General features: G+C 39.8%; 1 protein-coding gene across 1 annotated transcript; it reads right to left on the reverse strand.

Annotated features, from left to right (window-relative positions):
- Positions 1-11,073: 11,073 nt before the first annotated feature.
- On the reverse strand, positions 11,074-12,806 carry sc (achaete-scute family bHLH transcription factor scute). The gene has a single exon (XM_018107847.3). It carries the CDS (start codon positions 12,384-12,386, stop codon positions 11,307-11,309), a length of 1,080 nt encoding a protein of 359 aa, XP_017963336.1. The 5' UTR covers positions 12,387-12,806; the 3' UTR covers positions 11,074-11,306.
- Positions 12,807-13,896: the final 1,090 nt, after the last annotated feature.

Here is a 13,896-nt window from a genome sequence, read left to right on the forward strand (position 1 = left end):
GTTAAAATCTTATTAAGATCTCGTACCGAACAAGCCAAGAAGACAGACAGCCTTAAATGATCCCTCTGATCTGGCAGACCTCACAGGAAATGCGCTAAACTCATTTTAATTAGACTTGATTAAAATGCAATTTTCGAAAAACAGGCAAAATTTTCAATTGTTGCTGCGCCGCAGCCAAGACACGCACCCAATGTCCAGCTCCTGGAACAGCTGCAGAAATCCACAACTCATCGATGCGCCATCATGGAAGAGATTCATCTTCGTCGTTCATCTTCTTCGCTCTGCATCGTTGGTAAATAAAGTCATTAAATTCAAATCAAAATTATGCCAGCAATTTGGTTTTTGGGTGGCCAATTGATTTCGGTGCTGGATTTCAATTAACTCGCATCATGGCTATGGGCCAGCAACAATGCAGCTAAAATTCCAATCCAACAACAACAACAACAGTGAGATTAAACATTATATCACGCAAATATTAACAGCGAGGGTCGGGCAGCAGTTTTCGCTAATGGAAATTCGATAGGACAAGTGCAAAAGTATGATACACTTAGCGATATTCTCTATGAGAAATAGCTGAATAGAAAATAGCCAAAAATTGATGAGTTTTTGGTTTACTTGTTTGTTGTCCACTTTAACTGGATTTATGATTCGATTTACACAGACATTCAAGTTATCGAGATTTATGGAGAACTAGTCTTTTCAAGGGGATCGAATTTTTTTTTTCGATATATCGCGATTTTTGATTTAGCGGGATACAAATTATCGAGCATCGACTGGATATATTTGATTTCATTGTCAGTGCTAGAGAGCTGAAGTTTGGAATATATACATGGGCTGACAGTCTAAAATCAATAAGATATTACGGTGTGATAAATCCGCCAAAATTATATATCTTACAGTTTTAGAGCTAAAATCTGTTCATTCACTATTAACTTAAGCTAAATTACATATATTAAATATGGATCATGTCAACTCGCATCGCGTATTCTGCACCCGATAACGCCCGATTGTCACATTATTACTTGTTTCAATATCACTTTTATCTATATGAAACATTTGTTTTCCTTTCTAACTTTTGAACTATTTGAGCTACAGAAAACTTGAGCAGCTGTATAGCTGTGCTTGATAGATAGATAACTGAGATAATTTCCTAATTTTATTATCTTCATATTTTTCAGGCTCGATATATAACTAAATACCAAACATTTTGGTATATAGAAGTTCGATAGGTATGTACTCTTATAAATGCGAGAGCCTGCGTTGCTACTTGTAAGATTTCTAATGATCTCAGGTTTTCTAAGTATAATATATATATGTATAAACATGTTTTTAATGTTGGATTTCCCATTTATATGTCTGGGTTTTCTCCTCGCTTTTTTTCGCAAGTGCATTTGCAAGGAGACAATGCGTAAGATGAGCTGCACGGAGGCACATGCCATTTGGCATTGGCATCGATTACCCTACAAATTCGGCACGGCACATAGGGCAATAGGAGACGAGCGAGTCGAGTCGGTAGCAGCACGCGGTGGTCGGGCTACTGTGCAACGAATGCGAGTGCAGTAGTCAAACAGCTGGCCAGCTAGAGCCAAGCAAAAAGAAAAAAAGTAGTAAAGAAAGAGAGATTTTCTCGGCCAGATGGCTGCAGATGTCAACTCGGGGACAAAACTTGACCTTGCGACCAGAACTAAATGCAATTCAGTTGCAAAGGAATTTCGATGTGGTCATTAAATTTCATGGCTAGTCCAAATATTGACACAAAACAAATGCAAAATGTGAAATTAATTTGGCTACAGTTGAGCATGAATAACAGTGGCAGTGGCAGTTGCAGTTGCAGTTGCATCAGTTGCGCTGCATGGCGCCACAAGGCATTGGCACAGTGCAGAGGCTCATCTAAGTCTCATCCAAGACTCATGAAAGACTCATTCGAAACTCATTTGAATGCACTCAGTGTTGCCCCGTTTAGCTCCACATACAGAAGGAGAGAACGAGAGCGAGAGAGAGCGAGAGAGTGAGCGAGTGAGAGGGAGGAAGGGAGCGAGAGATACAGTGCAGCAACTGCAACAAGTTGAATGCAACATTTATGAATGAAAATTTCGCACGCTTCAAGCTGCCAGCTCTGTGCAGTGGAGCTTGGAGGACTGCGGCTGCTGCTGCAGCAACTGCTGCACCTGATAATTGACAAAACCTGACAGCACTCGAGCCCAGGCATCATCATCAACATCTTCTTTCACGTTTTTTTTTTTTTTTTTTCGTTTTTGCTGGAGAGTTTTTTCTTTATTTTTATTTTTGGTCAAACCCGTATGGGAAGTGGAAAAATTAAAACAGGAATAAAATAATGCCAGTGCTATAAAATAACAAGTCTACATTGTATACACTGCAAAGAGAAGTAAAAGAGTTGTTGTGGATAGGGTAACGAACTGAATAGATAGAGTAATAGATGAATGTATGAGGTAGAGCTACGTGAATACTATGATATGAATTGAAAGATCAAAAGAGAAGTAGAAAAATATATAAGTATGTGACTATAGATGTATTGATATATGAATAGATGTATCTATATATTATAGATATCGATATGTTGATGTATAGAAATATTGAGAGATGACAAATAGATGGAACCATATATATGATGATATATCATGAGATAGATATATATATAGTAGATGATAAAAATGAGTATAAAAAGATTAGGAAAGATATATAATTTGATAGATATGTAGATAGATAACATATATATGAGTCATCTGATGGATAGATCAAAAGATGATAGATTTTTTTTCGATAAGTAAATCGACTATGCATACATATACACATATACATATATAAACATATCCACATATATAACTCTGTTATCTTTGCAGTGGGTAAATAGATAGAGAAATAGTTAAGGAACTAAATAAATGAATATATACAGATACAAAGATGACATTTTATGTACATATAGATGTTGATGAAAATGGATTTATAGATACAAAATAAAAATATGTATAGAAAAATTTAATATAGAGCTATATTACAGATAGATATTGTAGCAACTGGAGGATGATATATGTATAGGCATATGTTTCAGAAGGAGTACCACATATTATCTCATGTAGATGAAAACAATACAAATATAATTATAGATCAATTAAGAGGTATTTCTTCGTGCTCTTAACTAAAAGTCATTTATAGATACTAAAATTTTAGATACTATATGATCTAACAGAAAGTTCTAGCTCCTAGAAAGTTTTCTTTTTACAAAAATATTTCTACGAAGTAAAAAAAGTAGCTATGTAGTCTAATCCATATTTAGCTAAGCATCAATAAATAGACAGACTGAGAGACCTAGCCAAGAGACCCCAACCAGAATGCTGACAGAGGTAGTGCAGCGACTTGATTTCATTTGACAGTTTATCGCTGAGGTTTTGCGGTTGCGTTGCGCTGATTGCCCAGCTTGGCAGAAGGCAAGGCAAGGCTAGGCAAGGCGCGGTCTAGGCAAGGCACTTCAAGTGCGTAAAGAATCAGTTAGAGAAGAGGTCAATAGACGTATTCCGAGAACTGTCCAAGAGACGGTGCATCTATATTGCATCTATGGCGATGGATTTGTGTGAGTGCCGGTCGGTGCCTTGATGCATGATATGAGGTTGCATTTCATAATATTTGCGGCGCTCAAGTGTTTGACCACGATGAAAGGATACAATCACAATGCAATATGAGGGCCAAAGGATAAAGGACATCTTTATATGGGTAGAGTCACATTATAGTGCGAGATATACATAAGTGAGATGAGTTGTGGCACTTGCATGCATATCAAAACAAATATGGACATAGGACAGACATACAACCATATATGTATGTATATATGTATGTATATATATTTATTGTGTGGGCGCACTTCAAAGGGATTCTGCTTAAATGTTTGATCATTGCGTGGCGCAATCCTTTTTTACTCTTCTTCGCTTGTGTGTTTACTTGTGTGCGCTCTGAGGGGCAGCTGTGGTAGAGAGAGAGAGAGAGAGAGAGAGAGAGAGAGGGCAGCAGTTAAAAGGATTACGCGATAAACTCTTGAACTGGTGCTGCGCGTGGCTTATGCGTTGCATCCTGCGCCAACGGGTAATTACAGCGCATGATTTATGGGGCAACGGGCAACGGGCAACGGCTCGAACAACTTGGCCAAGCCGCAGACTGAGCAAGCAAGCAACAACAACAACAATCGATCGATCAGTTCAGCTCTGTCCGCCCATTTTGGCCCCTTTGGGCGCTCACTTGGCCAGCTCCAAAAAATAACAAAAATAAAATCACCAACAATAAAACGCATTGCAGATGCGTCTTGGTGATTTTTATGCAAATACACGCGTTACCCCTCCGCCCCCCAGCGCAACGCAGCGCAGCTTCCCCGCTGCCCTTGCCCTGTGTGAAATTTTTGCCGAGTGTTTGACAAACTCGCTGCAAAGCGTCAACCGCCACCGCAGATTGATGACATCCAGCACAGACAAAGAAGCGAGAGAAGCTGACAGGAGAGAGCAAGAGACAGAGAGAGGAGAGAGAGAGAGAGAGAGAGAAGAGAGAGAGAGAGAGAGAGAGATATGAATGAGATGAGAATCGCAGTCTAGACACAAATACGAAACACTGAAGACTAGCAAAAATATGAATTCTAGTTGCATATGCTCGAAGTGCAGCTACTCTGTAGACAAGTTAGGGTCCAGAAATATATACATATATCTATTAAAACTATATATTTAGAGAGAGCTATATTATAGATAGATATTGTAGCATCTAGAGGATGATATATGTATATACATATTATCTCATGTAGATAAAAATAATACAGATATAATTATAGATCAATTACGTAGTATTTTTTCGTATTATATTTAGATTCCTAAGTAGGTCTCAGTCAATAGCATATTCATTATAGTTACTAATAGTAATATATGTAATATATGCATAGTATGAACCAGCAATATGCCAAATCTATAAATAGCTTCAGTAGTGACCGAGTTCACATAGGCAAACCAGTTCATAACAAGAAACCCAAACAAATTTTATAAATATGTAATACACTTGAAGTATTGAAAAACTTAGTAGGAGCTAAATATAAAATTTTTTCAAGCTAACTTTCATAGTTCCTGAGTTCACATGGTTTGAAAATATATATATTTACTATACTATTTTGTATACAAATTAAAAATATATAGAGTTCACTACAGAAATGTATTTAAAACAAATATTTTCTTGACAGGTCTTACAGTTCCTCAGTTCAATTAGGCTGTATATTTCAATACATGTTGCATTCGAATAAAGCTGTTGAGTGTTACACGCTGAAAACATATTTTAGTCTGACGTAACTCTTCTTCTCATACTACGTTAGTTACTAACTATACAGTTTAAAAGGAAGGAACTTCTTGATAGCACATAGAGTTAGTCATAAAGAATACTATACTATACATATGTAATACTAGAATAAATATGATAAATATTTATGCAGTCTAAGTCTTGATATAACTCCCACCATATCCATAATATACTACAATCGGATAATCGCTCAATGAGCCCAGATTCATTTGAAAGTCCATATTCATATAAATTATCTATCTAAAACTATATGCCATTTGTCTGTCACATACACACTCTTCCAGCTTGGTATACCCCATTTAATGATATGCATTTTATTCGCTGTCTACTTCAAAAACTATTTGCCGCTTTTGCGATATTAATTTTTGCCTTACTTCAACTTTATGAGCAAAATCCATATAATCCATCAAAGAACATCTCAGACGTTCGCAGTACGTGTTATGGAATTTCAATGCGAGATCTCTGGCAAAAAAACAGGAACAACAACACAGACATGCATTTATATACATATACATATATGTGTGTGTGTATAGAGTCTGTCTTATATATATATTTTTATATATTCCCCTGTGCTACGTGCCAGCTCTTGCGTCTCTGGTAACGGGCACTGGGGCACGTGTTGGCAAATGTTGTTGATGTTTTGTTCCCGTTGTCATGGTTCATAGTAAAAATCTCTCAAGTGCTGGGCAATTAGAGGGCCAAAATATGCTCAAGAGCGAAAACAATATATTAGAGAAATTGGGAATTGGAAATTGGAAGTGAGAAATTGACAATTTGTTATTGCAGTGCGAAAGTGGAGACGCCCAGTAGCACTAGGCGAAGCTGTTGTTGTTGATATTTGAGATTAAAGTCTACTTGACTCTGGCCGTTGCAATAATAATCCATAAAATAAACACACTCAGGTCTTTAATTAAGGCAAGGCAGCACGGGTGGTCGAAGCAGCGATTAAGGAAGTCTCAGGAAATAATATGATGTACCCCAATACATAAATCTAGTATATAGAGTATATGTAATATAACTAGCATACTTAGTATATGTAGTAGGTACTGGAATTTCATCATCTCTATGTGCTCGACATGTTATTGATTTCCCAATCCTCAACAAAACGTTTGAGGGACTCGTGCCAATTGTCCAGATTATGTGCGAATAGGCCTGCTAATGAGCACAGGTAGAGCTTTAATCCTTTGCTTTGACCAGCTCAGCCGCCCTCTGGGCAGGTGGAATCTTAAGCAGCCTAAACAGGTCAGCTTCGACAGGTAGATCAGCGAGCTGGATCTGGATTCGGGATTTTCTACACGATGTATTTGAGTCTCAATTGTAAAGTCAGGGTCAAAGGCGAAGGTCGTTAAAGTCATAAAAGTACAAAGAGACGTGGCAGAAAAAAATGCAGCTCTCGGAATTTCCCGAGTGTTGTAAAAGCATTTTGAATGATTCCAAAATCTGGGAAAAGAAGGCAAAGAAGATCATCATCATGATGATGAGGCTGGGAGTTGGCACTTGGCGTTAGGGCCGACTCGCATGTGGCTCTACCTAAGCGCCGGCGGCAGCAAACGGCGAGCAAAGTTATCACATTGAGTATGTAACTACATTTATCACAACCTAATATGACAAGTCGAATAACTTTTGCCCGGGACTAAGCCCGCTACCCCGCAGCACCTGCCCAACGGCCATCATCCTTGCGATGTTGTCTTGACAACTCTTGCCTCTCTCGCCTCTCTTGCTGTGCCTTGTGGTATCTGTAGCTGTCCAAGCATTTGAGTTTCGCTAATTGGAACATATTTTGCTGCATCAGCAGCAACAGTTGAGCTGGCCCCGGCCTGGGGATCTACGGCATGATGTACGCGCACTCAGTTTGGGATTTATGCATCCTTCTGCAGCCGAATGAAGATATCAGACGATATATAAATATATTCGAGGCCGCTCTCTTTGTCGCAAGTGCAAATAGTTGGGACTATCGAAATTCGTAGTCTTGCCTGGGGGGTACAGCTGTAGATGCCCCTGCCCACTCCCCCCTCTCTTCCTGCCGTTGCGAGAAGCGCATCAATAATTCATAACGCTAATTAATAACGCCCCGTTTCAAATGTTGCGTGCCCCAAACAAGAGCTGAACGCAGCGAGCCAAAAGATGAAAGCCAAAAATGCCGCCCTATGCACATAACAGGATAATGAACTCGAGACACCACGCCCACACTGGGACCCCCGTGCATCACCCTGCTGCCATTGCCCATTGCCCAATGCCCAATGCCTTATTGAAATTCAAATAAACCTCGTTTCCATCTTCTTCCTTTTGCTTCCTCTCTCAGTGTTTCGAAGGAGTTTTTTGATTGCGTTCAGCTTTAACTTTTAGTTTGTGGGGGATTTTCACTACTCGAGATTTGGTTTGTGGAGCGAAGAGTATTTCGGGTTTGTTGTGAAGGATGTAATGGGTAAAAGAGTTTATATATATATGCTATGGATGTGTAGGTATATGTATATGAATATACATGTGTATATGTATGTACATATATCTGTCTTTGCTCTAGTTCTGTTTATGATCTATTTTATGTGACACCTATATTACAATATATAAGTATGTATATAAGAAATGTTCTACGGAAATACATTTTTTGCCTAGGGCATCATGTTGAGATCTAAGATTTTTAGAAAACACAAAATATTTAATACTATGGAACATTTCTTATATAACTAAACTTGCTTGTATTAAAGGATCCTGGACAAGATGAGAATTAGCTCTAAGCTAACCTAAGCTAAACTATATATTATATATAGCCTAAATAAAAACTGAATGCAAACTCCGAAAACCTCACAAATAATATAATATAATTCAAGGAAGTCAATAATGACTTTAACTAGTCTTTTCGTTCATTTTAGAGCCCTTTAGAGCCCTTTAAGAGAACCCTTCAAAACCAGCATTCGATTCATATGGATCAATTCTTATATATATAATGAAATTATACTAATATTACTTGAGTTTATATATGTATATATACATAATCAAATCACAGTAATATTACTTGAGTTTTTCCAGCATTCTTTGCTGGCATTTTCTGAGCAGCATCAGCTTCAGTTCGTTCAGAAAACTCCTTCGATCGACAGAGCATTCAATAGTCAACCAAGCTCTGCCCATACCCAGTTTGCTGTGTTTTTGTTGTTTTTATTATTATTTTAAATCCTTTCTTTTTTTTTCGGGACTATCGCGGTGTTCGCATCACGCCTTAGGTGTAAAAATAAATGTTTAAAGTAACAACTTCTTAAAGAGCTGAATTATGGGCCACATGCGAGCGAGTGCTGAGCCCCCGCATAACTTGAGAGTCGCCATCAATATGTGCATCCTTAGAGAGAAAGACAGACAGAGAGAGGGAGGAGCAGAGAGACAGCGCCTTGGCTCGAGCCTTAGCCTATAATTTGTACAAATTTGTTGGACTGATTGATGCGACGGCGGCGCGTTTTGTCTTGCCACAAAGTTGACCAAGAAAGCGGCGCGCCAAAAAATCTATTAAACAACAACTCCTTCAATGCACTTAAAATACAAATATATGCGTGTGTGTGTGTGTATATGTATGTACAAATATACATATGTATTTAAGGAGCAGCTGAACAGCTGCCGTCTGACAGTTGCTGTTTATCAAATGCCCATTTCTTATGCTCCTACAAAGGTGAAAGTTCTTCCGGCGCTGTATCTCTATCATATAATAATAATCCTTGCCTACTATTCTAATACAAATGCAGCCCCAAATACCCTAACTCCAAGACAATCGCATTGAGTTGTCAAGTGTCAGCGTTGACATTGAAAGAATGGCATAAAAGTGGAAAAGTAGGGCTAGGCGAGGGCCAGCTCTATGGGAAATGGGCATCCAAAGGGTGACAAAGGTTTTTTTTTTACAAACTGTTTCTTTCAGTTTCTATTTATAAAAGTATCTATCCATTGTTCTGCTGCTCTTTAATGTGTCAAAATATAGTCCAAGAGCGAGTGTTTTTTTGTAATGCAAAAGTGATTTATTGTGCGGGGCGTGGGAGCGAACAATCGCTTGAACAATCAACTCTCTCTCTCCTCTCTCTAGATGGAAAATCAAAAAGGATTTGAATTGAAATGCAAACTGAAAACGTTGAGAGCAGGGAAAATGTTAAATAAATAGTTTTTCAATATGAGCTAGAGTGGATGCGCTTTGCAGAGTTGGAAAAGTGGAACAAAAATCAAGAGTGATCTCGAATATATTTCAAGTTCAAACCATGGATGTTAATTCTATGAGATTTACATTTCATTCGAGATAATCTAAAAGTTGAAATTGAGTTCTATTATGATAATATATACTGATATCATTTGAGACTTATTTCTGAACTGATCTACGAGTAGGACTTAGCCTCCTGTTCAGTTGAAGAAGTGCATTATATATATTTTTCGCATAAAGTTGATGCAGTTGACTGGATTTGACGTTGGTAATTCTCTTGCTGCACGTATTGAGATTAATGGACTTTATATTTTATGCGACAGACGGATAGATGAAGACTTCAGAAATTCCACATTTTGAAGGAGTATAACACCGAAAAGTTCCTGTTGATACTAATCAGGAATACGTACATATAAAAATATAACTACATATACATATATATATATATATATATATATTATATACAAAGATTTATAAAAGCAATTATCATAGACCCTAGGATATTACCACATTTCTATATTTAGATTATATATAGATTTCTATTATATTTATAGATTCATAGATGTATTCTTTGTAGTTCTATCACGTTTCCTGCTGCCTGTTACATATATTTCGGCAAACTCCATAGCTAGGGTATATATCCCAAAGTATTTCTAAAGTTCAATTTGCATATGAAATAGCATTGAGTCAAAATCATTTCGATTGAAATACAGAAAATGTTCAAAATGTTTGCCTTTTTTCACTACTACATACATATGTATGTGTGTACATATATTTTGACTGATTTTATCTGATTATGGTTATGATATAGTCTTTGAAGTGGCTGCCGCCTATTTCCGCTTTGCGAAATGCTCGAATTTCAATCGAAATAGCATATCTGTGTGGAATTTATTTGAATTTGCTGGCGATAAGAGTTCTCCGTACTGTCTTTCTCCCACTCCCTCTCTCGCTCTCCCTAACTCTCATGCTCTATATATACATACATATATCTAACTCTGTCTTAGACGCCGTCTCGCTCAAGTGTTTCAAGAGCACGCGTCAAGGGCGTCATTTATTTTTATTTTTTTTTTTACTTATCAGCTCTTATGGCCTCTGAACCTGGAAGATATACTACCTGCGCTTTTTCTCCCCCTCGCAGAGAGTGTCTGAGTTTTTTTTATACGTTTAATTTGAATTTGTATTTTTCGTTTTCAACCACGCGCCACATTTTAGGGGCTTTTACTTTTACTTTGGCCTAATCCCTGGCTACCTGATGATGTTTTCCTGCTGATAATGAGGCGCGTGTCGAGCTGAAAAGGGTTAAGAGCTTCGCTTCGGTTAGCCATAGAGCAGGTCTGGAATGGTGCCTATATATATGGATTAAAAATAAAAAGGTTTTCCTTTATGCTTACGAATTTGTTATTTTTATTTCATTTACAACAACTAATTAACATTTAATAATTAGTAATAATAGAAAAAAATTGTATCTTATATTTTATGAACTGGTCTCGCGTTGCTTAAAATATTTTCAACTTAAACTAAAAAAAAAAAAATTGTGCTTAAGCTAAGAAAAAAAAAAATATTTAAGATAATTTTATACGCATAAATTGTTTAATATTTTTTAAAATAATATATTTTTTAATATAAACTTAACTGAAGACGAAAAAAAAAATTGTTGTGGCTTAGGTCTAAGAACTGAGTCTATTTACAATTTGAGGCACTTGGTTCAACTCAAAATATTTGACTAGATAGCAAAACAGCAGGAATTAATTGAAGTTTTGAAATTTATGTGTTTGTTTTTTTTTTTTTGCAGTTTTTTTTTCTACTGCTCCTGCCAGAGCGATATATAGTCGAGAATTTCCTCGTCGTCGGGCGTGCAGTCCTCCTCGTCGAGCTGAAAGTGCTCGTACGGCTCGAACTTGAGCTGCAGCTGGGCATCCATGGCGGCCACTGGTGGCGACAATTGCTGCGGCTGCGCCTCGTAGGTGCCCGAGTCGAAGGACATGCTCGAGTTGAACGAGGATGTGGGCGAATGGCAGCCACCGGCGATATTTGTTGTGGCCGTCGACGAGCTCATCATCGATGACGTTGACGTTGTCGTCGTTGCTGTTGTCGCTGCAATTGCTGTCTGTGCATTGTTGGCGTTCAGTGTGATGGGCGTTAGCGGATGATTGGGATACTGCTGGCGCTGCAGTTGCTGTTGCTGTTGCAGCGCTGTGGGCGTGGCTTGCGTCAACAGGGCACTGCTGTAGTAGAGCTGCTGGGCGAGCTGCTGGCTGGCGCTGGAGCTGGCCGTGGAGCTGCTGCTCGAATTGGAGCTCTGGCTGCTGGTCTCGTCCAGGCACAAATTGAACTGGGCTGCCGTGGGTGTGCAGCTGCTGTTCGTGCTCGGTCCACCGTTCAGATCGTCGACAAGATCCTGCAGCCGGCGTATATACTCGACAGCGATGCGCAGTGTGTCCACCTTGGAGATTTTCTTGTGCGGTCCCCGACCGCCGCCCTTGGTCAGATCCGCGATTATCGACTGCGGTATGTGCTGACGCAGGCGGGCGAAGCTGTTGTTCACCTGCTTGACGCGATTCCGTTCCCGGGCATTGCGACGCTGCACCGACTGCGACTGATCGACATTGTAGGGCGACGAGCAGCTGGAGGATGAGGAGGAGCTGTTGCTGCTATTGCTGGATGAGGCGTTCGCCAGTGCCATGCCACGCGGCGTGTATTTGCGTGTCTTGATCAGCGCAGCGCCACCACCACCACCACCGCCGCCGTTGCTCGTCTTCAGCTCCGGTGCGGGCATTATGTGCTGATAGCGAAACATTTTTGTTGCGCCTCCGATCGTTGTGGGGAATAGTTCGGCGGCGTTTTTGCCGACGGCGCTTGCATTGAATACCACACTTGACATTGCGCTCTCTCTTTCTCTCACTCTCTCTCTCGAACACACACACACACACGTTTAAAAAAAATAAATATTCTGCTGTTTTATTATATGTTTCTTAAACTGTTTTTGTCCTTAGTGCAATTCTTTCGTTGGCAACGTAAAATTTGTTGTTATTTTTGTTTGCTCAGCGTAGCTCAAGTTGATCGTTTGACACCTTGCACAAGAATGAGTCCCTTCGTCCTAAACCTTCATGTTTTGTACCTTTCGCATTAAGCAAACGGCGCACCGCGTATTCACTCAAGCGTCGCTCATGCGCTCGCGCTCGCGTTCGCGTTCGCGTTCGCGTTCGCATTCGTTTGCTCTCTCGGTCGCTTACCTGTGCAGCGACTGCAACCACCTGGCGATTGAGTCGGCGTCGTTGAGCCACAGGTAGACGCAGCAGAGAGCAAGAGCAACAGCGCTGCGCATTGAGCTCTCCCAAACTCAACTCTCACTCTCTCTCTCTCTCTCTCGCTTGCTCTCTGTCGATCATCTGCCTGGCTGCCTGCTCGCTCCTGCTTTGGCCTGAGTCGTTGATAAGGCACTCGAACTGTTCCCACTCGGGCAATAAGCAACAATTGCACTCAGGGCTACGATTTGAGCGCGTTTTATCTTTTCATTTTCTGATTGAGGATCATTTGAGTGGTTTCGAGAGAGGAACAGAGCGAGAGAGAGAAAGAGAGGATCATTATGCGCGCCTACGAAACTTTATGCAGCTTTATCTGAAGCAAATTTTCGGGCATTGCTAAAACTTTTCTGATTGAGAACGAGGCGAGGATCACTTGAAAATATATCATATGATTACATGAGGTTGATCATGGTAGATCTGTAATAAGATCTGACAATAACTTTAAGTGCCACAAGCGAGCGTAAGGAATGCTAGCTCTATTCTTATTGAGGTCGGGACTCTGATCACTTTATATGACTTTATTGAACTATATGTGAAGCATATTTGAGCTGACTTCGCATGACTAAATGATCAGTAGCTCCATCTCTCTCACTGGTGATCACAAAGCGAGGATCATAGATCATGCATATATGACTTTCTTAAACCGTATTTAAAGCATTCTGCTCACAGTGATCCTCAGATCGTACAGAGCAGAGTTGCCAAAAACTCAACGATCAGCTCAAGCTCAGGTCAGTCACTCAGCTCTGGCTGTTGCTCTCAGAGCTTTGGAGCATTTTCACTGCCGCTTGAGCTGCCAGGATCAAGTGACTCAAAGCCTCAAGCACCACCTCATGTGTTTGTGCATATTAATTGAATGCTTTGAGTGTGTTTTCTTGACGGTCTGATTGTTTCAATGGCTCGAGCTGCTGGCTTTGATTTCGAGCTGACAAAAACTGTTCCCAGTGCCAGTGATTGAGCTCAATTTGATTTTGAGCTGCTGCGAGGATCAAGTAGCTTGCGTTTGAGCAATTGTGAATTGAGCTGGCAGCTGGCTGTCCTGCGCCGTGTGTCTTTATGGCTTTTTGACGGAGACTCAGACTGAGACTG

This window comes from Drosophila navojoa, chromosome X (genome assembly GCF_054131105.1).
Source record: "Drosophila navojoa isolate 15081-1374.11 chromosome X, UAZ_NAV_1.0, whole genome shotgun sequence".
NCBI classification, from domain to species: Eukaryota; Metazoa; Arthropoda; class Insecta; order Diptera; family Drosophilidae; genus Drosophila; species Drosophila navojoa.